This window comes from Limanda limanda, chromosome 20 (assembly GCF_963576545.1).
Source record: "Limanda limanda chromosome 20, fLimLim1.1, whole genome shotgun sequence".
NCBI lineage: Eukaryota > Metazoa > Chordata > Actinopteri > Pleuronectiformes > Pleuronectidae > Limanda > Limanda limanda.
In genome coordinates this window covers 12,027,335-12,047,766 of record NC_083655.1, presented here as the reverse complement: position 1 = coordinate 12,047,766, position 20,432 = coordinate 12,027,335, and the positions used below count along the sequence as shown (strand labels likewise).

General features: G+C 43.1%; 2 protein-coding genes across 2 annotated transcripts; both read right to left on the bottom strand.

The window, feature by feature from the left end:
• On the bottom strand, window positions 1-9,027 carry bmi1a (bmi1 polycomb ring finger oncogene 1a). The gene is made up of 10 exons (XM_061093746.1): window positions 8,693-9,027; window positions 5,283-5,417; window positions 4,951-5,047; window positions 4,319-4,374; window positions 3,584-3,631; window positions 3,362-3,470; window positions 2,613-2,652; window positions 2,252-2,350; window positions 2,008-2,088; window positions 1-1,348 (listed from the first exon to the last, which is right to left on the bottom strand). Exons 2-10 carry the CDS (start codon window positions 5,392-5,394, stop codon window positions 959-961), a joined length of 1,032 nt encoding a protein of 343 aa, XP_060949729.1. The 5' UTR covers window positions 5,395-5,417; window positions 8,693-9,027; the 3' UTR covers window positions 1-958.
• A 1,143-nt stretch (window positions 9,028-10,170) lies between these two features.
• On the bottom strand, window positions 10,171-14,689 carry commd3 (COMM domain containing 3). The gene is made up of 8 exons (XM_061093747.1): window positions 14,366-14,689; window positions 13,348-13,459; window positions 12,286-12,349; window positions 12,170-12,204; window positions 11,319-11,379; window positions 11,180-11,236; window positions 11,014-11,067; window positions 10,171-10,400 (listed from the first exon to the last, which is right to left on the bottom strand). Exons 1-8 carry the CDS (start codon window positions 14,502-14,504, stop codon window positions 10,341-10,343), a joined length of 582 nt encoding a protein of 193 aa, XP_060949730.1. The 5' UTR covers window positions 14,505-14,689; the 3' UTR covers window positions 10,171-10,340.
• Window positions 14,690-20,432: the final 5,743 nt, after the last annotated feature.

The window sequence follows — 20,432 nt, the reverse complement described above, 5'->3', positions numbered from 1 at the left end:
TAAGTGTAAAATGTTTTTTTTTATTTAGATGTTTTATACTGTGCAACAGTAACAATACAATAAGTTGTCCATACAATCGAGCGATACAGATACGGGAAAACACGGGAGACATCAATACATCCGTCAACTGAGCATGAGATGTAGCCCAAGTCATTCCTTCAGAATAAAAGAGGGGGGATAAGAGAATAACATCGCTGATTAAATATGCATTTAGTTTCTATTTACACGTGGATCAATCTAAAACTGCTTATAACGTGCTTATGACGTGGAGGATAAATAAACAATCAGACTCCACTGCGGCTACGAGGAAGTTTCTTTTTCTTCCAGTAAAAGGCAAAGTTAAGATTTTTTTTCACTTTTCCTCCATATGCAATTTTTCCATCAAGCCAACAGCGCTGTTGTTTCTTTTCATTTATAACTAGATCAATGCCGGAAATACTTCGAAAAAACAAACAGAACCTCCAAAGGAGACTTGTGGGGTAAGCACGTGGAATTCTCTCCCTGGAAAACAAGTGTTCTCATGAGCATGCATGTTCAAACAGACGGCTTCAAAAAACAACATCCCAACACACATGAAATATCCATGATAAACACGTTGAATTTGAAAAAAGACATAAAAGGAAATATAAAAGTCTATCTTCAGTCGCTTCTGTAAAATAAAGATGTAGCTTTAAAAAAAAAAAAAAGATGGGGATAGTCTTCTCGTTTCCAACTTTCTTTTTTTTTTTTTTTTTTAAATCCTCAACAGCAAACATTTCCTTTCATATCAAAATTCCCCAAGCCAACCAACTTCCGCGTTGCTTTTATTTTGAAATGTCTGTGATTCCACTAAAAGGATACGGTCCTATTCCAAACAACCAATGGAGAGAGAGAGATACATGATGGAACTACGTTGGCATGGAAACAGTATCAGCTGAGCGGGGGTCTGGCGTTGGCGGGTCCGGTCCGGAGCCCCGCGTCATCCGGAGGAGGTCGACGAGCCGTTCAGGGAAACCTTCCGGGGTTTGGTGGTGGCGACGCCGCTGCCGAACTGGGTGAAGGGGCGGCTGGGGGTTGGAGGCGGGGCGCTGGCGGTGGTGGTGGTGGTGGTGGCAGCAGCAGGGGTCCCGTTGACGTTGTTGGCGCCGTGCGGGAGCTGCGGATGCTGCGGGGACTGGGCGGGGGTCCCGGGGCTCGGCAGCGAGGAGGACGTGGACGGAGCCCCGGCGGGACTTCCGGCTTTGTCGCTGGCAGAGTCGCTCTCTGGACCGGATCTGCTCGCGCTGTTCTGGCCTTCCTGCTGCACATGGCTCACCTTCATCTTCTTGCAGTTGGCTCGGACTCGGTACTTCAGAGGCAACGGGCCATTCTGTGGAAGTAATAATACAAAACGTGAAATGACACCAGGAATAACAATTTGCCAAAGTATTACATGTTCATACACTTGAGTTACACTACGCACAAGAGGTGGAAACTCATAATTAACAAAAAGACACTGTGTGCGTTATCCAAACTGCTGCCAATAAAATTAAATGTACAGTTTCAATCTAAAAACAACATAAATCCAGTTTCTCATTATGCATGTTGGATGTTGCTCCATGTGCAGACTCATTTTTATCCTCAGGGCAATACAAGTTTTTATTGTATTCATTTCCTTAAACTTTTGCTCATGATTTTGCAATGTGTCAACTTTTACTGTGTTTTCATGGGGTCTTGGAATGTTTCACTTTCTGTATTCGTTATAAATGTTTACCAATTTGAAGTAAAAAAAAACAAACATTGAAAAGTAATTATTTTAGAGGAATCAATTAACACTTGTATTTTGAATCATAAAATAAGACACTTCAGGATATCTATGTCTATATGATGAGGACGGATATAAGACTGATCCGACAACGAACAAATGACTTGACTCATGAATACATTAAAATTAAAGGAATGGATTTGTGGCTCAGCAGCAGTTTGGATAAAATCAACTGAAGTCCAGATTTAAAGGATTTGAAATCAAGTCGGAAAAATATGCCACACCCTTCTCCAAGTATAGATATATGCTATATCCATTAACGTGTAGTAATCTTTCAGAGGTTCGTCTTCATACATGACTTCAACCTGGAGAGAGTAGGAGAGAGAAAAAAATCTTATTAACAGAGCAAAAGAGCTAATAAAACTGCATTAAAGCGAGATTAGAAAAAACAACATTGATATTGTCAATATTTACACCTAAAATAGTTTGAATCCACAGTTTAAAATGTCAGTACAGCTGAGAACAGACCTGGTAGGTATTGGGGATGTCCATTTTACTGCGCAGGAACTTCCTCAGGTGCATGACCGTCATGGCTGCTGGACACTGCAGGTACCTTATGTTAGCCACCTACACATTTACACAAATTAGACATATTACTGCTCATTGGTGTCAAAGTATATTAATATAAATTGACTGAATTGTCACAGAGGACACAGGCTGGTCCACCTTAAAAAATATCAGGGAAATGATTTGCTATACAAAAACAGCATATAGCTTGATTTTAACTCTGTCTTCTAAATACACATTAGTTGCTGAATGATAAGGATCTCACAGGGTATTTCTTTTTTTTTTAAAGGATGTGAAACAAGAGAAAATAATGTTGCAATACCTGATCTTTTGGCTGTTTGTCCTCCACGCCAACTCCCAGTCTGCACAGAATTAAAAAGGGAAAAATGTTTGTTTGTCAGGTCTCTATTGTTAAAATTTTTCATATGCCCATGCCAAACTTAAATGCAATAATGAAATTTTGATTACAATCATGTATTTAACTAAAATCTAATTTACTGGGCATTTCATTATCTACAGATCAGCCCCATAAATGAAAAATACATAGATTTATTTACGCTTCTTTCCTCCTTGAAATTAAATTGAACACATTCTAAAGCTTACTTCTTATGTCCCCTACGATTGAATATATAAATATACTACACTTGACACCACTCTCAGTATCTGAGCAGACTCATTCAATTATAAAACAAAGTAAAATAATTAATAATCTATTATTATACACAATCTCTTAGTATATAGGGAAAATATCCCAACAAACTAACAAAGCGCATTTTTTTATCATTGAAAAATATGTATCATAATACATTGTGGACAGTTTGACTTTGACAGGATCTGCTGTGTTTTGATGAAGAAATGGGTCAATAAACAGTCAATAACTTTTTTTTTAACATCTTGTGTAAAACAGTCTAACACAAAATCTTGTTGGATCAAATGACCTTACTCACTAACCACAAAATCTAGTTTAGGGAGAACATTCCTTAGAAAGAAGCTCTGTGATAAATGAAATGTTTCGAGTCCGTAAAGGGAAAAAAAGCTTGTGTGTACATGTAAATGAAAAATGAAGCCTACCTGCTCTGGTCAAAGAACTCAATAGAGAGGCTGATGATCTCATCATCTGTAATGATTCTCTTGTCCTCGTCTGCCACCTCTCCACGGTCCTCGTTTGACCCGTTCGAAGCTGCAGAAAAACACAAATAAGTGAATTAATGCATATTTATTTACAACACCCTTAAGTCCCAAAATGTCTCTTTCCCACTTTCACTGTGGTGACCGAATGGAATTCATGCTCACCGTCGACAGGGTGGTCGGCATAAAAGTCTCTCCTCCTCTTCATTTCACCTGAGGACGTTCAGAAAGCAGAGGCGTTACAAGTCTGTCCACCTTCAGTTTACACATGAAAATCATTTTGAGGCTGAAAATACACCAGAATTTGCTCTGTTCTGTCCGTGTGATTTGCAGCATTAATCTGAACAAAAATCAGAAACACAACAGGACAAGGGGACATAATAACTGACTACATTTGCTGTGACGTTACTTTTACATAATTTACGTTTTACATAATTCACTTTTACGTTACTTTTATATAATGGGTATAACTTTATAGTGTTTTATAAATGTGACAATCAGCAATAAAACCATGGGAGTTTTGACTGACCTACTTTGACAGGTTTTATTGTAACCATCTAGAGTGTAACACAAAATCGAAGCTGTCCTAAAAGTAACTTAAACAGCAAATTTAAGAAAACCAAATTGAAAAAAACATTGAAATCATCCAAAGCCTTAAAATAACACATTGTATCCAAACATATTTTAGTATTATGGCGTGTACATTGATTGGGATTATAGATATTTGTATGTCTTTAATTTGATAATGCAGTTGCTTTCATTGCCTTGCAACCTTGTGGTTAAAGTGACTAATCCCCCCAAAAAATGTTTAAACCTAGAGCATATATTCAAGCACGGAGTCAGAATGAAAGTTGACACAACATGTGAGACTCAGAGAAGGTTTCAGAATCACTCTCTTACTTTTGAAGAGGCCTGGGACCAGCTTGTACACAATGTCCTGCAGAGTTTTATCAGACCTAGAGGGGAAGAGACACTTTAGTCAAGTCGCTGACACACTGAACACATCAGCAGTTACAGTTAAAACAAAAAGAGAAAATAAGGAACTGACACACATGGATTATTCCTATTCAAATTAAGTTTTGGATATTTAAGAAGACCAATACATTTGAATCCATATCATTACAGCAAACTGATATTCAATAGATATAGCTGCTTTAAAAGGCAGTGGAAAAGCTCACATATAATATGAGTCTTCCTTATGTCTTTATATTCTTAAACCAATTACTGGCTGCTCCAGCTGTCCAACGAGAAAATAAAGGGGAAAGACACAAAGGGCAAGAAAGCGGAAACAAAGAGCTTTCAAAGAAGCGTCACTGCTGCTTAATTTTACAATAGCAGAAAAGAATAAATTCCTCATATATATGAGAGGAATTAAAAAAACATTTATGGTGTATCAAGTCAACGCATTGTGAAGCAAAAAAGACAAAGAAAAAAACTTTGTACACTAGGCTCCTTTGTCTACAAAAAAAATAGAATAAAAAAAAAAGGGAGGAAATGAGAATAGCAGAAAATGCAATAAGCATGGTTCTCACCTGATGTTTAGCAGAGGCTTGGTTTTATGCACTTGTACATCACAGATGGGACAGTATTTGCTGGTCTCCAGGTAGCGCACGATGCACATCTTGCAAACTGAAAATCATAGAAAGAGCCAAAAAAACAATGTCGTGTCAGAATATATTTTGGACATCCTGGGTACTGGTAAATATGGATTAAGAGCTTGTTGCTGAGGGGGTAAAAATGAATAAAAGTGTATGTGCACAGAAACATGTAAGAATTATTCCTTTAACAACTTTCTGCCGCTCAGACTGTGTGCCAGGAAATTCAGAGGAAACGTGGTTTTCACATGGGAAATGGGGTTTCTTACATGAGTGAAGACATTCGATGATGGTGGTTGCGTCTATGAAATATCCTCCACACAGGACGCACATGAGGTGAGGGTTGAGCTCGGTGATCTTTATCCTGGTCGTTCGATGCATGTTGAGGGAAAGGAGCGACAATCCTGCATGGAAACACACACACAGCAAACAAGTCAAAAACAATGCGTGCATGACAGGAGGAGCCATCAGAGGGCTGCGGGTTTCTGTCGCCATTTGGAGGAGAAAGAGAGGGAGCCGCTGTTTGTTTGACTGTGTTAAAGCAACATCATCTTTTATGCTAATCCGATAATAAGCAAAGGGGAAGGTGCTCGCTGGCAGATTGATAGGCAGCGGCGCCGCAGTCACCTGACCGAGGCGCAGGGAATAATCATAAATCAATCGGCTGCAGAGATCGACTCCATCGATCTCTGCAGCGTCTGGACACACGGAGCCGTCTGAAAATGTGCCTGAAACCGACGTGGATCCAAAGGGCTTCCAGGAGGAGGAGAGACGGGAAGAGAGGGTTTCATCTCACTCTGATCCAACTACATAGATTTTATAAATCAATCGCTTGGCCGAAATTAGCATTTTTTTTTAGGGACAATATGCGCACAGGGCTGAGTGGGGGGGGATGTGGAGACACCAGCTCCCCAGCGTCAGGTGTGCCACACACCGGCTATACGTGGTAGGGGGGGAAAACCTGAGCGTTTCTATGGCAACTCCCGTTGCTTCCTAGCCCACATGGCTGGTGGCCAGTGACCAGAACCGTGCAGGATATCACACACACACACCCTCAAAAAAAAAAAAACCCCAGGGCACGGCTCGCAGGGACCGATAGAGCCGGAGAGGGAGCGCAGGTTCCCCCCCGACCGACCCTCCGCGCCCGGCACACACAGCCGCTGGACTGCCGGGGCTGCACACTGCACGGCTGCCATTTTGTGGAGGAAAAAAAATAAGCCCGTGTTGAACCGATGTTCGACAGGCTGCGGGGTTTCCTTCGATAGAGAGCGGGTCGGCAAATAAAGCCGGAATATACCGATGAGTTTGAGCTTCGTGGATCTTTGAGGGTCCGAGCCCGAGGAGAATCTGGGCTTTATCCTCGGGTTCTTCATGGCGGGTTAACCAGCGCCGAGCGGCAGCAACATGGCCAGACAGCAGCGACACATGCACCGAACTCCAAGTGCACACTGGACCACAGCGGACTTATTCATTCTGTGTCCTTCTCGACTAAAGTCCCGCACAGAATCCTCACGGATCACCAGCACCGTGTTTACTTTACTCCGATTGGACACTTTGACGCTATAAAGCTGCTGCCGCTGCGCTACAAGGACTCAAACCCTGAAAATAAAGTCAGCAGCGTTTTTCCACTCTCTTTTGAATTATATGATCCATGTCGCGTATGTATCGCAGAATGTTGGAGGAACAATAATCCGGTGCGTAATAATAAAAGCTGTGCTCCTCACATTGGTGTAGAAAGAAAAAAAAAACAGCAGCCATGGAAAAGTGTTGCCCATGGACAGGACTTGAGAATGTAGCCGCCTTTGGATGACAGCCAGGGCAAGAGAGCTGGCTCGATCCCGCAGCCGAGCACCGAGCCCCGGCCGGGTTCACTGCTGCAGCCCGACCTCTGCACGCTATTCTGCCGCCGTGAACAAGTTTCTTCTGGACAGGGACTCCGTTCAAAGGACGCGTCACACATGGATAATGATGGTCATGTCTACATGTATACGGGGGAGCCTGTTGCGCAATGAATCGATCGACTGGTGTTTGGACAACTGCTCTCCTTCTGTCCGCAGGGAGCTGCACGCTCACTTTCTAACACTTCCCGTCAAGAACTCCATAAATCCACACGTAGAGAAGTTCATTCATGCTGCCAACAAAGGGTACAGTAAACACATGTCCAGTATGAAATCACTTTTGAGCATAGAAAGGCTGCCTGCACGCATGTACATCACCCACATATATTTTAGACGGACACATAAAGTTGAATTATATGCTATGTTATAGAGATTATTATTCATTGAGAGCAGCCAGGCTACTGAGCCTTTAATTCTCCCCATAAAGCAGCAAATTGAGAGATTTCTCTCGGCTCTTGCAGTGACCCAAAAGTCCTGCCCTCCTCGTTTGAGACCAGTTCCTCTTGTAAAGGTTCCCCTTACTCTTAAATCAACAGCAGCTGGAAATGACCCAATTAAAAGCTGCAATGCATGGTCCCAAAAAAAAATAAAAAACCCAAGACCCCCAAAAGCAACACACCGCTGTCAGAGAATTTTAGGAATTAAATAAGCTGATCGAGCACATGACTGAGACTTGTGTGTATATGGAAACAGAAAGGGATGAACTCCTGCTCTGGGTGTTTGGAGCCACACGATCCAAAGACATGCGAGACTATCAACCTGCAAACACACATGGGAATGAACAACATTATTTTAAACCATCAAGGGTCCACCACAGCTAAAGGATATTTTTCACCCACTGCGAGGGCAAAGAAATGGTTCATGTCCGTGTGCGTGTGTGTGTGTGTCACCAAATCCACACGCAATGCAACGACGTGCAAGGTGAAAATATGGAAATCCACATTAAGCTTTAATGTCTGTATAAGAACACAGCTAGTGTGGATTTAAGTGAAGTTACCGAGGCTTTGGCTGCTTCGTGAGACACAACCCTCACCCGGCGACTCGTCCATGCCCTCGATGGGCTGCATGCATTTTTTTTAATTTATCAAAAACCCAACCTTCCACCCTGATCCACCTCCTCTCACACCAAGACACATACATCCCCAGTGAGGGTGTGAGAGCGATCCAGTGTTTCCCTACAGAAGCAGCCATGACACATTTATGCACAACAGCCATGGCTCGCCTCCTCGGCTCGTCGGTGGGAGCCATCCAAGTTAAGTTAATAAATCCAACATTTGGCCACATGAGCCCAAACCCACCACGCCACCCTGTTCATAACCCCCCAGACATCCCGACTCTATAACATGGAGCCGCTGCTTGGACACCCGGGCGCAGGAGGACCGATCGGAGCACTTGCTGCCGTCCACATACGAGCCAACCCTGGCTGGTTCGCCCGAGATCTCCGTCTTTACCTAAATCCAAACCACGGAAGGCAAAAACCCACCGGCCCCAACTCATACAGACGGGTTCCCGGGGGTTGGGTGGTGCTACCGGGGGGACGAGAGGGTCTTTATCGGCTTCTGAGCCCGAGCACGGAACATCTTTTGCAAAAGAGACGAGGAAAAAAAGTGGCACACACACACACACACACACAGTGAGCTCCACGTCGGTGATCGCTGCAGCCGCCGCGGAAAGCTCCACATCCACCGCTGGAACGGCGGCGTGGAAAAAACACAAAAGCACCGACCGGTCACCTCGCCTGGTGCCGCCGGTAGTCGGAGGAGATACAGGGGGACACGTACCTGGAGGCTGGGCTGGGGATCGGCGGTTCTCCGGGCGAGCAGACAATGAAAGTTGGGGAGGCGATCAGCAGCAAATGAATAGGAGCCGAGCCGCCATCTTGAAGCAGGCTGCAGACGCTGTCAGTGGCGGAGGGCTCACCGCGGAGCTCAGCGCATTTCAGATGAAACTCCCCGGCTCGTCGCTGCTTGTGGCGGCGTCAGAGAGCTCGATCCCCCGGCTCCGGCTCGGCGTGGATCCCGGTTCTGCACCGACAACTTTGCCTCCAAAACATTCGGCTTCACCCCCAGCGAAATGCAGTAGTGTATATGTGTGTGTGTGAGTGTGTGTGAGTGTGTGTGCGCAGTGGAAACTGACACCGTCCCCAAAATGGCTTGTAGTTCGACCGCCCCGCTTTGGTCACGTGGTCCCGTTGCTTAAGGGTGCCTGGGAATTATTGTCGGTGTACGGTGTGGCTCCCGATCTGCTACGCATGATGTGGACGAACATACAAAACACACACATGTGCACACGGGTTGGTTTTTCTAGGCATTCATGCCCAGCAGCACTTTGTGTGTAATTTGAGCTGCTGTGGCACCGGGCGCCGAATTTTTCCTCGGCCACTCTCGGTGTATTCTGGTCTTTTCTTTAACGCATGACGCATGATTTAAAATAAGCCACAAGCTGCTGCACTTTGTTACACTTTTCATCACGAAAAGCCACAATCCGCAACACTAATGCGCCTCCTTCTTTAGCCCAAATATAGCTCTGTGATTAGTGGCGAGTGGAAAGTGGACGAGACTACGGATGGTGTTCCCTGGACCCTGTGATGTTAAAAATAAAAAGAGCAGAAAGAACTCTGCTGGAGCTGCTGCTTCAGCAAATCTCTGCTGATCTTTGTTTTTGTTTTGCTTTTATTCTCACACTTGTTTTAAAATGCGTCCATGTGACAAATAGCTCTGGAGTCAGACCTTTGTCACAGGCTGTGCTGACATCTGCAAGAACAAGGAGGGGAAAAATATGCGACACCACTTCCACTTGATGAATCGAAGCCCTTATGTTTGAGTCAGCGCCGCAGAAAACGAAGGCATCTCGGATGTTTATGGAATCCGAGCCGCTGTGGAGCCTCCAAACTTTCTGCTTAGGTGGACGCAGGAAGAAAGAGCTTAAAAAATGTATAGGATATATTTTTAATAAAGCAACTGAATCCTCAGAAGTCCCAGATCTCTGTTTAAACTCCCACCAGCCTGAGAGTCCTCCGGAAAAAAAAGCTGGACTTGAGCCTCTTGTTGCAACAAATGCTGCAGGAAACAAAATACACGGCTGTCACGCAACTATGACAAAAATCCTTTTCAGGGTGGTAAGTGCTGACAAAACACATGTCGGCCAACTTTAATGGATCCAAGTTCAAACAAAAAGGTCTCACGTCTCCCTGACAAACAAGTGACATCAAGTGGAGTTTATTTGGATATTTAAAAAAAAAGACAAGTAAGGCACAAGGTGGATTTTATTTCTCGAGGTTTTTAATAGAAACACAAATGTGAAATATCTGTCGAGTCATTGTCGGTCTCAGGTGAAAAAGGAAGTAAAGCAGGGGAGAGGGACATGATGGAGACCGGTGAGGTCCTGCGTTCCGTGGAGTGGGGGGGCGACGGACACCGGACACCGGCATCACATCTGACTGGCTTTCTCCACACTCTTAGCGGCGTCTTTCAACTTCCCCACCAAATCCTGCAAACAAGTGACCACTCGATATCATCAACGGGTTCAAAAACCTTGAGGAAATAATCTGAAATATTATTGGAAATAAAGTAAAATAAAAACAAATGAGCCTTAGTCACTTTGAATCAGACTTTAACAGAAATAGCTGTGAGATAATTATAGATGCATGTCTAGACAGCGTGAATGCACCAGCTCACGTTATTTAAATCCAGGTCAACCGTCACATCACAGCACCAGAAAATAAAGAGCTTCTAATAAAGTGAACGATGTCTTTTCATAAAGGCAAAATTTTAATAAAATACATAATGGATCCACTTAATGCATCATAGTCAGTTTCTGGAAATTACAGCTTGTTGTGTATTGATATGGCTGCAGCAACGCGACCAAATCCAAACAGCTGCACTGTTGTGATGTGGCAGAACATTTTATTATGCTGAGCTCACAGATTCAATGAGACAAATCCAAGACGTGTGACAAAAAACAACAAGCAGTTGATTAAGTTTCCCTTCTTCCGGATTTCTGCTGGTTTTCTGCAGGACAGAGCGTCTGTGACAGAAAATCTAACTCGGGAAAAGAAGAGCCAACAAGCAAATTAAAAAACCTGCACAATCATATCTTCTACCTGTAGCTGCTCCATCGTGCATGTGAAGTTTAAATCTTCAGAGGGTCCTTCGTTCTAACGAGAGGAAGAAACATGATCGTTATTGTTTTTACGCACAGAAGCATATATGAGGCGTTCAGGAACATTTAAGGTGCAAGTAAAGGCTCTGGGAGTTTTGTAGTGTTACCTCAGTGTTCAGCGAGATCAAGTAGGAAGGCTCGTTGACCTTATCGACCTGTGCGTTCTGTGGAAAGACCGAACATTTTAATCTCAGGTTTTTGGGACATGTTATGAACCCCCCAAAAAAGGCAGAATGTGACGTGTACCTTTATGTGGTATTGCAAACGCCAGGAGACGTCGTTAACGTGAGGTGCTCGCCTTCCTATGCTGCAACACATAGATCATGAGATTATACAGAAAGGTGAGCATGGATTCAGGAAAAGTGCATGTATTCATATCCCCTCATTAACTGGCATCGGTGTTGACATGCTGCACTTTGGACCACAGGAATGACGAAAAGGCAGGAATTGGACTGTAAAACTCCAGAACATAACACGTTATTTACCCTAAACTCCAATGTTTTCTGTATGATTTACATTTTTTCCCTGACGGATCAAAAGGCTTTCTTTGTTTGTATATAATTCGATCACGTTCCTGCAGCTGTTTTTCACTCAGTCTGGCGACACCGGGGCTCTCTGACAAAGAGCGTCTGTTTACGGCGCGTCATAACGCAGCGTTCACACCGCACCGCTCCTTGTCCCTCCTCGACCTGACACGCACAGTCAGAGAGCACCCCCCCAACCCCCCGGTCTCTGTTTCTAATACGGGACTGGAGCAACTGCTCAGCCGCCTGCTGCTCCACCCTCTCCCCGACTCCACTAAACCCACTTCTGTTATTTATTCATGTTGACCCTTCGCTTTCTTAATTCGTAAAGCCCAATACAACGTGTATACACGTCCGCCTCCAGTTTACAATCACCAACAAAGCATGAAGACGAAAACTCCTGCAGTTTAGACTTTTTGCAATATCGAACTTTAGCTTTGAAGCATCTCTCGTCCTCCAGTGTCATCCTGAGGACATGATCATTGTGCGTAAAAAGACCTTTTCAGCTTAAAAACAACATCAGCTCCACTAATCTCTTTCCCACTGACAGCTCCAAGCATTGTTCAGCCTTACCTTGCTAATAGACGTCCCAGCTCTTTTTTATGTGTCTGTAAAACAAAACAAGCATCAGTGGTCTGTGCACATGGAAAAAAATTGATTTAACAAGTGCAACATTGTTTGAAATATACCTGATAGGTGTTATAGAATATCTCTATTCTCTCTGCACTGAAGTTGAGTTCTTCAAGGCAGGAACTGTGAGAGGAAAACATTTTATTTAGCAAAAGTTATATTCAAATAAACAACTCAATATATGATACACTTGGACGAATACACAAAAATAGCTGGCTTTAAAACATGCATTTTTCCTTTCCAAAAAAGTGCCTAATTCCTATGTAGTGGGGAAACTGTTGTCTACATTGTTTGCAGTCACACATCAAATGTTATTAAATATGTGGAAAAATTCACAGCAACCTCAAAGCACATGGGGGTTTTAATGGAGTAAAAAAAAAAAGAAGAGTCAGAAACAGGAATTCTGAAGCTGTATTTGGATGCCTGTTTGTTTGGTGACCACACACATGTACCAGCACCTGAGGGTTTATCCTCCTCATTCTAAACGCCCATGATAACTCACTCTCCTCCTTTCTAATTATACATTATACACAAAAAGCAAAATGTTAACTGAATTGGGCAATTATTACAAACTTATTTGAAGGCATTTGCAACCATTGCTGTTTCATCAGTCACTCAGAAAACATTGCCTCAAAGCTATTTTAAAAGTTTATAACATTCATTCTCCCAAACTGACTCTATTAGACCCACGGTCTTTTCTGTGATAACGTTGCTGTTGTCAGGACATCCCATGTGGAACATACAGGCCACACAATAGCACCACAGCATGGAACTCATCTCAGCACTGTGACCTCCAGTTTATATTTTAAATGCAGCCACAGTTTTTATCCATTTCATCAATGTCCTGCAGAAATCTTCAGCTGGGTTCACGCTCCCATGGGAGATGCAATTAGCAGATGACATTAATGTGTAATATACGTGTAATAGGATCAGCCACGTGCAAACAGACATATTTCCTGTCACATACACATGATGTGAGCACAGATTTCACAGCCATCACGTTACATGACAACTAATGACTAATGAGCCTGTTATTGGGGAGTCACCAATGCGGGGTGGGGTTAATAATAGTAATAATAATCATAATAATAAGGCAACGTGCACGTCGGACCGTCTCCTACCTGATCGTGGACCTGTCTGCGTTGTGTCTGGTCGCCTCCAGGATGAAGGTGGCGGCTGCAGCGTGGCTCTGCTTCAGCAGGACCCGGTCGATGTGCTGCAGCTCGGGCTGATCTGCGCACAGGGGACTCGGTGTGAGGCTGGATCACGCAGATACACAACAACCCGCCTGTCTCCTGGTAGAAATGATTGGGCACTATAGTTTTTTTTCTTTTCTACTTGCGATCCATACTTGGGTTCCCCCAGATTGACGTGCAGAATGGAAATCAATGACGATTTGCATGTGAATGGGCCCCTCAGCTGCAGCGGTAGGGGGGTGTTCTTTGTTTGTTTGCATAGTGGACATTTCACTTTCTAAATTATTCTGCTGTTTTCTGCTGGACAGATTCCTTTATTGTTGCTGCACACGAATTGAACCGTGATGCTGCAGAAGTTGCTGGTGCAGAGCAAACAGCTGGAGTACAATGTGGAGCTTCTATCTGAGCGTTGTCCTCCCTGTTGCATGAGCACTAGAAGTGCTCCTTCCTGTCATTTTGCATAATTCACGTTATATTTACTGCTCACATTCAAAGCAGATCACCAGCAGCCATACACAGAGCGCTGGTGCGTTCAAGGACCTGCTAAAAGGGCGATTAAAGCGCCCAATCGGGTGTGTATCCATTATTCACATTTTAATGGTGAATTTAAAATGACTAACATGGTCTTTTCTAACATGCTGAGGGGACTTGATGGCAGTTTTAATGACAAAGGGGATCCCGAGTGGTCGCTGCTGAGTGTTAAACATGCAGGGGGGGGACCTTAGCGTATACACGAGCTAAGGTCGCTATAGCGCAGAGATCAGCGCCGAGTTTGCAGATCGCACTAAAAATACAGGGGAGAGAAACTCGCAGGAGAGAGAAATCCACCGAGAGCAGCTTGCAGAGGAGCTCCTCTACACGTCTGCACGGAGGCAAACCGGAAGCAGCGGCGGAGACAAAGCGGCGGCGGCGGGGAGAGGAGAGCAGAGAGGCGGCAGCTCACCGAGGACTCCCGGGTCACCGTGCCCGGACAGCAGGCTGCGGAACGAGGCGTCCAGCAGCACCGGGAACACGGACTGGTCCAGGCAGGACGGGTCGGCGATGGAGCGCAGCCCTCTCTGCACAGACTCGGACAACTCCATTTTGCAAGCGAGACCCACACGACAGCAGACCACGTGACGGATCAGCTGATGTGGAGGGTTGAGCCGAGGAGCCGAGGCGGTTACGCGCAGGGAGAGTCTGGGGCTGGAGAGTGTGGAGGAATCACCGGGAGATGCCAGAGAGGAGACCCGGGGAGGAGGAGGTGCTGATCGGCATCCAGACTGCGTGCAGAGACCCCCTTTACCCTCGATCCCCTTTACCCTCGATCCCCTTTACCCTCGATCCCCTTTACCCTCGATCCCCTTTACCCTCGATCCCCTTTACCCTCGATGCACACATGCACCAAAGCAAACTGACTAAACCCTCAAACCACACCACACCACTAATGACCAGTGGTTACACAGTGGGTTCAGGGCCAATATTGAAATTACGTGCCTTGACTGTCAACGATGCCATTATGACTTATTTAATTCAAAAATAAATGAAGGAATGAGACTGGACATATATGAATAGATTTTCATTTGTTTTGAGGATTCAACATTGGACATTTACTGAAAAATTTGACTACAAAACCCTTTGTGAACACACCATTCAAACACTTACATGCTTCAGTTGTGTCCCCCACTAACACTATTAACACAGGTCATTCAAATAACGTGCCTTTGCGTTTAATGGTTCTGTTACAAATTCAGAAATACATAGAGGAATGAGAAAAACCCTTAACAACCAGAGGTTCAAGGGTTGGTTCAGGGGCCAAATATTATAATACTGTGCCCTGGCTGTTATTGGCACTTTATGATTCCCTTTAATCCGTTCCCTTCAAACAATAGGTTATGAGACTAGGACATGAGCTGGACACATGAAAAGACTCACATGTTTTCAGAATTCAGTTATGGACATTTATTGAGAAATTGGAAAAATCCTTGGCAAAGACACAACACAACTAATATAGGTCATTGAAATAATGTGCCTCGGTTATGAAAGGTACTATATTAGATTTTAAAAGAATTAGATATTTTCCCCTCACCCCAGTGTACCTGCAGATTAAACTGAAACAGAAATATTCGTCGCAGATCGAGATACAAGACACATCTGAAATCCTAATCTGTTTGGGAGTCTTCAACAAGCTAGCAGACAAAAAGATTAATAATCATGTCTACAGATAATTCCATCCTCCAGAGCTGGAACCTTGACCTAAAGTCTCACCATTCCCCATGTAAATGAATAGCACAAGGTTTGCATTGGTTTAGAGGTATGATTTGGAAAAGGAGGTAAAAGTTGGATGTCATGTGAGTCCAGTTTCAAACTGGGACACTTGATCATAGATTCAAACAATAGGTTATAAGTAGCACAGTAATTGACATGAAATGACAGGGCTGAAGAAAGAATATGATCTGGATGAGCAAGATTTTTTAGGGGCCTGCACGTCAGAGACTACTTTTTAAACAGAGATTAAATCAGATCTCACATGTGAACTCAAGCAGGACATTCTCGGGTGAGAGATCGAGCAGAGGAACTTAGGGAGCTGGAATTTAAAATGCACATGCCTACATATGTCTAGCAACATACTTAAGATACAACAAACAAGCACAAGCTCCAGGCTACAGGATGAATTCTAATGAAAAATGTATTAATGACTCCAAAGACTATAGATCTTCCTCTTCATGACAACTGTCATGCTGGAGCTTGTGTAATGACATCACATACATGAAAATTCACATTTGAGGCACATAAATGTGGAAAAAGAGGACAGATTCCTGGTGTGCCAAAAAAGACTAAAGAAGCTGACTGACATAGTTGAAAAGATTCACAGATGTGAATTCAAATATGAGTGATTTCTCTTTAAACCACGCAAGGACCTGATGAAGATCCCACTCCGGAGCAAAGCGTTGTTTAATTACATTTTCTGTGGCACGGACCCGGAGTTGCGTGTGCAGGCTCCTCTTTGTTTATGTGAATTCAACTAACAACATTTAATAAGAAATTAGAGAAAAAATCACTGCCTGCAAAACCCATCACAAACACAGCATGAAAACAGCGTACCTCCCTGACACCACCGCTTATGATTGTTCTGTAATCACACAATTATGGAAATCAATAAGTTAACATAATGTATCACACAGACAGATCAAATAGGAGATGAAATAACAGATGGAGAGATGGTGTTTTGTACATTAACTGTGAATTCCTCTAAAGAGAAGACAGCCTCTCTCCTTCCACCATGTTTCGTATATTTGGTTGAACATAGTAACTTGTTAGTTTCACTCAGACATATCACGTCTATTTTTCAGGCGCTGATTTCATTTCAGAGTTTAAAGTGAAGGGTCTCATTGTGGTTTCCTGTTAAAGACTCATCCGAACAGATGTAAAAATGGTTTCAAAGGATGTGCAGCAGCCGAACGTACACGCTGCTTGTGTGTACAGTGAAGGCAGCACTCGGCCCTTTACAGTTTCATTGTCTGTAGTGTTGCCAACAAAGTTTTTTTTTCCCCGCAGAGCCTGTTGAGACCAGCAACACTTAAACTCAACTTTTCAGGCTGATTTAAGTCTCAGCTGCTTGTGAAACCAGTGAGACTGAAACTGTTCACACATTTTTGCAGTCAAACCCTTTGTCTGTGCAGTTTTGTTGACGACAAAATAGTGTTCACTGCATCATATAACACTTAACTTATGAGTTTGAGAGTTTCTACATCAGGATAATTCTTGTTTTTCAATTTAATGAACACCCAGCACCTCCAGTCTTGAGGCCCCGAGTGTTAGCGACCAGAGTAGATCACCTCTAATTTTTAAAAAGCACTTAGCTTTGTTTCACTTGAGCCTGAGTTAAAAAGCACTCAGACAAATTAACTCTAAAGAGACAGAAAATTCATATTTGGATGAAAAATCATAATTGCATTATTATCTCTGGATCTATTCTGTAAGTACATGTTCACTATATGTGCTTTAGTGCAAACTGCTGTTCAGTGTGTAACACTTCAGGTCAAGGGATTTTCATTTGGCCTCAGTGTTCCTCCATAGAAAAAAATGAAAGGGCACCTTTTAGCAAAACAGTGAAGCCACATCTGGGGCAGAAAATTGTCTCAAAGATGTTTCCTTTTTCTGTTATTTATTCTCATTTGCATGGATGTATAATTCGACAGTAAGTTTGTTATCAACAGCCACCAGCAACGAAGGGGTTTAGCACACTTTATATCTTCACAAATGTTGACTGATTATTTTTTTATGCTGCATCATTTAACCCCTCCCTCTGTGAGATCCTGTCGTTTATTATCCACACACTGCGACCCCCTGCGCGGCCACACACACACACACACACACACACACACACACACACACACACGCACACACACACACACACACACACGCTGCAGATATCACACTGACCTCTGACTCCGCACTTTGTCCAAAGTCCATCTCTGCTCCACGTCTGCTTGTGAAACACATTTACGCACCTCCACACCTCAATGGAGCTTTTCTCTCCGAGATACTGTCTCTGTTACCGCGACGTGCATCCAACCAACAACACCAGAAACTCTGTTTTTAGTTTCCATCTTGTTACTTCATCTTTTTTTCTGCGTAAATGTGCGTCAGAAACCGGATTTCTAACTTCGTAACACTATGTCTCCCAATGGCTCTGCAGTCTTCCTAATACAATATAATACATTAGTTTATAATGTATGACGTGCAGCCTCTTTATTGTAACTTTATATTACCCCTTGAAAATAAAAGTATCGCTCACTTTAGGGGAACCCGTAAAACGCACAGCACTCTGTGCGTCATTTGGCGTTTCCCTTTCCTGTATATGTGCCTTATTTGTTCCGTTTCTTAACCAAAACTAACTCCTCGATTATTTAAACGTCAACGCTTATATTTTCTCTGTCTGATTGGATTAATTATGGTGATCTTGCACCAACTTTGCCACTGTTACTTTCTCTTTCCTTCCTTTAAACACCTTTAAGAGAACAGATGTGGCTTCAAAGCAATAAATCTCTGACTTTTTTAAAGTTGAATTATTTGGACAAATGTTCATGTTAATCTCAGTCAGTATGATAACTTGAAAGGTGTGAATCCCAAACCAGAGCTCTGACGCATGCATCCAGTCCAGTTCGATGTAATAACCTTTAACCTTTATACTTTGAGACCTAAAGAAAAAAATGCTATAGTGATTGAAGCCTATTGACAAGGATCACATGAGACAACAAAAATGCAACTTCTGCTCTATGTGGATATTTTTGGGAGTAAAATTATATTCTTCTTCATATCTTATCTATTTTTCCTCTCTTCCAATCCTCACCCGAAGTGTAATTTTGTGTGTTACGCACCAACAGAGACAAACTGCAGTATCCCCTTTAAGAAGACCTGCGGTAACATGATACCTGATAAATTGCTAGTGATCACATTTTTTAAAACACCATGTGAGACAGACGTGTCTGCAGTGGTCTTTGTTTCACTGTATTTGTTTAAAGCGGCTGTGAAAGCAAAGATGTCCGATTTATTGCAATGAGGCCAAAAACAAATGACATGTCCCTTGCAGGGTTGTGCATGATATTTGAATTAATCCCCCAAATAATAATAAAATACATTTTAACGGGCGACTTTGTCAAGTATTTGAGCTTAGTGGTGTTTTTTTTCTTCTTATTTAGGTGATGAAATCCCGTTAATTTCAGTGCGGAGGGATTGAACATGTACCTGCACCTCAGAATTGAATGAGTCATTACCGTGTTAAACGGAAAATGCGTTCCAGCGTATTAAACTATCCTCTATCTTTGACCGTTTGTCAGTCAAGATGCACCAACAGGATCTAAACTGAAGTCCCTACATACATCACTACAGAGAGAGACGGAAGTTACTTCTTAACCAAATGTGAGGACAAACTATTTACTCCAGGTCTATAAACTCTAATGATTCCCAATGATGTCCTGCGTCTCTTTGCGAAATGGAAGAAAGTTCAACACAGCTGCTCTATTGCACATCTGTGCTTTACGTGCTGTGGTTTAGAAACAACGTGAGAATTCATTTAGCGGATTTTGTGAAGTGGAAGTTAAGGATTTCTTCATTTGCCTGCTTGTGTCGAGACCCAGCAGGACAAAACGCAATTTCTGTTAAAATCAGACTTTCTCCTACACTTTATTTGGAAATGCCATAACTGGTGTTTACAGGTGAATGGAAGTTTATCATACAAATAAACTGTAACCTTCAGTTTGCTGATCATATGAATGTTACCATAAACTCAATAAGAACCTTACATACTTAATAATCTCTGCAGGCAGAATATGTGAAGTAAAGTGCAGTAGGTCCAATATTCAACATGCGGCCAACCTGGGTGACTCAAGGCAGTAAATGAAGATTCGTGTTCACAGATCAGAGTGTGTCTTCATATATAAGCCTGCAATCCAACAGAATAAACCCATTTTGGATTATGTGGCTTGTAAAATGAATGTATGGCCATGAACCTCTAGATCTCCCCACAAAGTTGTGTTGGTTGTCAGTGGAGCATGAGAGACGTGCCTCAGTCTACAAATAATGTGGAAAATCTGATTCACACCTGACATCATTGAACCGTTTGTGAATACGAGTTTAAAAATAAAATAAAAGCAACTTGGCAACAATGTTTCCCACCGTCTCCATTGGTCCTGTCGTGTTTTACTTCCAGCATTTAGAGCTCCGAACATGCAGATTGTATTTTAATTAATCTTTAATTAATCATGGAAATGCGTGAAACCGCAACTCCCAAGCAGCCGAGGCTGCGGGGTCAGGACCCCTCTGTAACAATGAGGCCCCCAAGAGCCCGAAATGACTCCATTCACCGTGATTCATATCTGCTCATTGTGCTCAGAAACCGAACACTAATTACTAACAGTAACCTCCGATTACGGCAACTTCATTTCAGCTCCCGAGAGGAAAGAAGGACGAGTTGTGTGGAACCGTCTGAGCACGTTTCTAATGCGCTAAAATAGATGATAAACTAA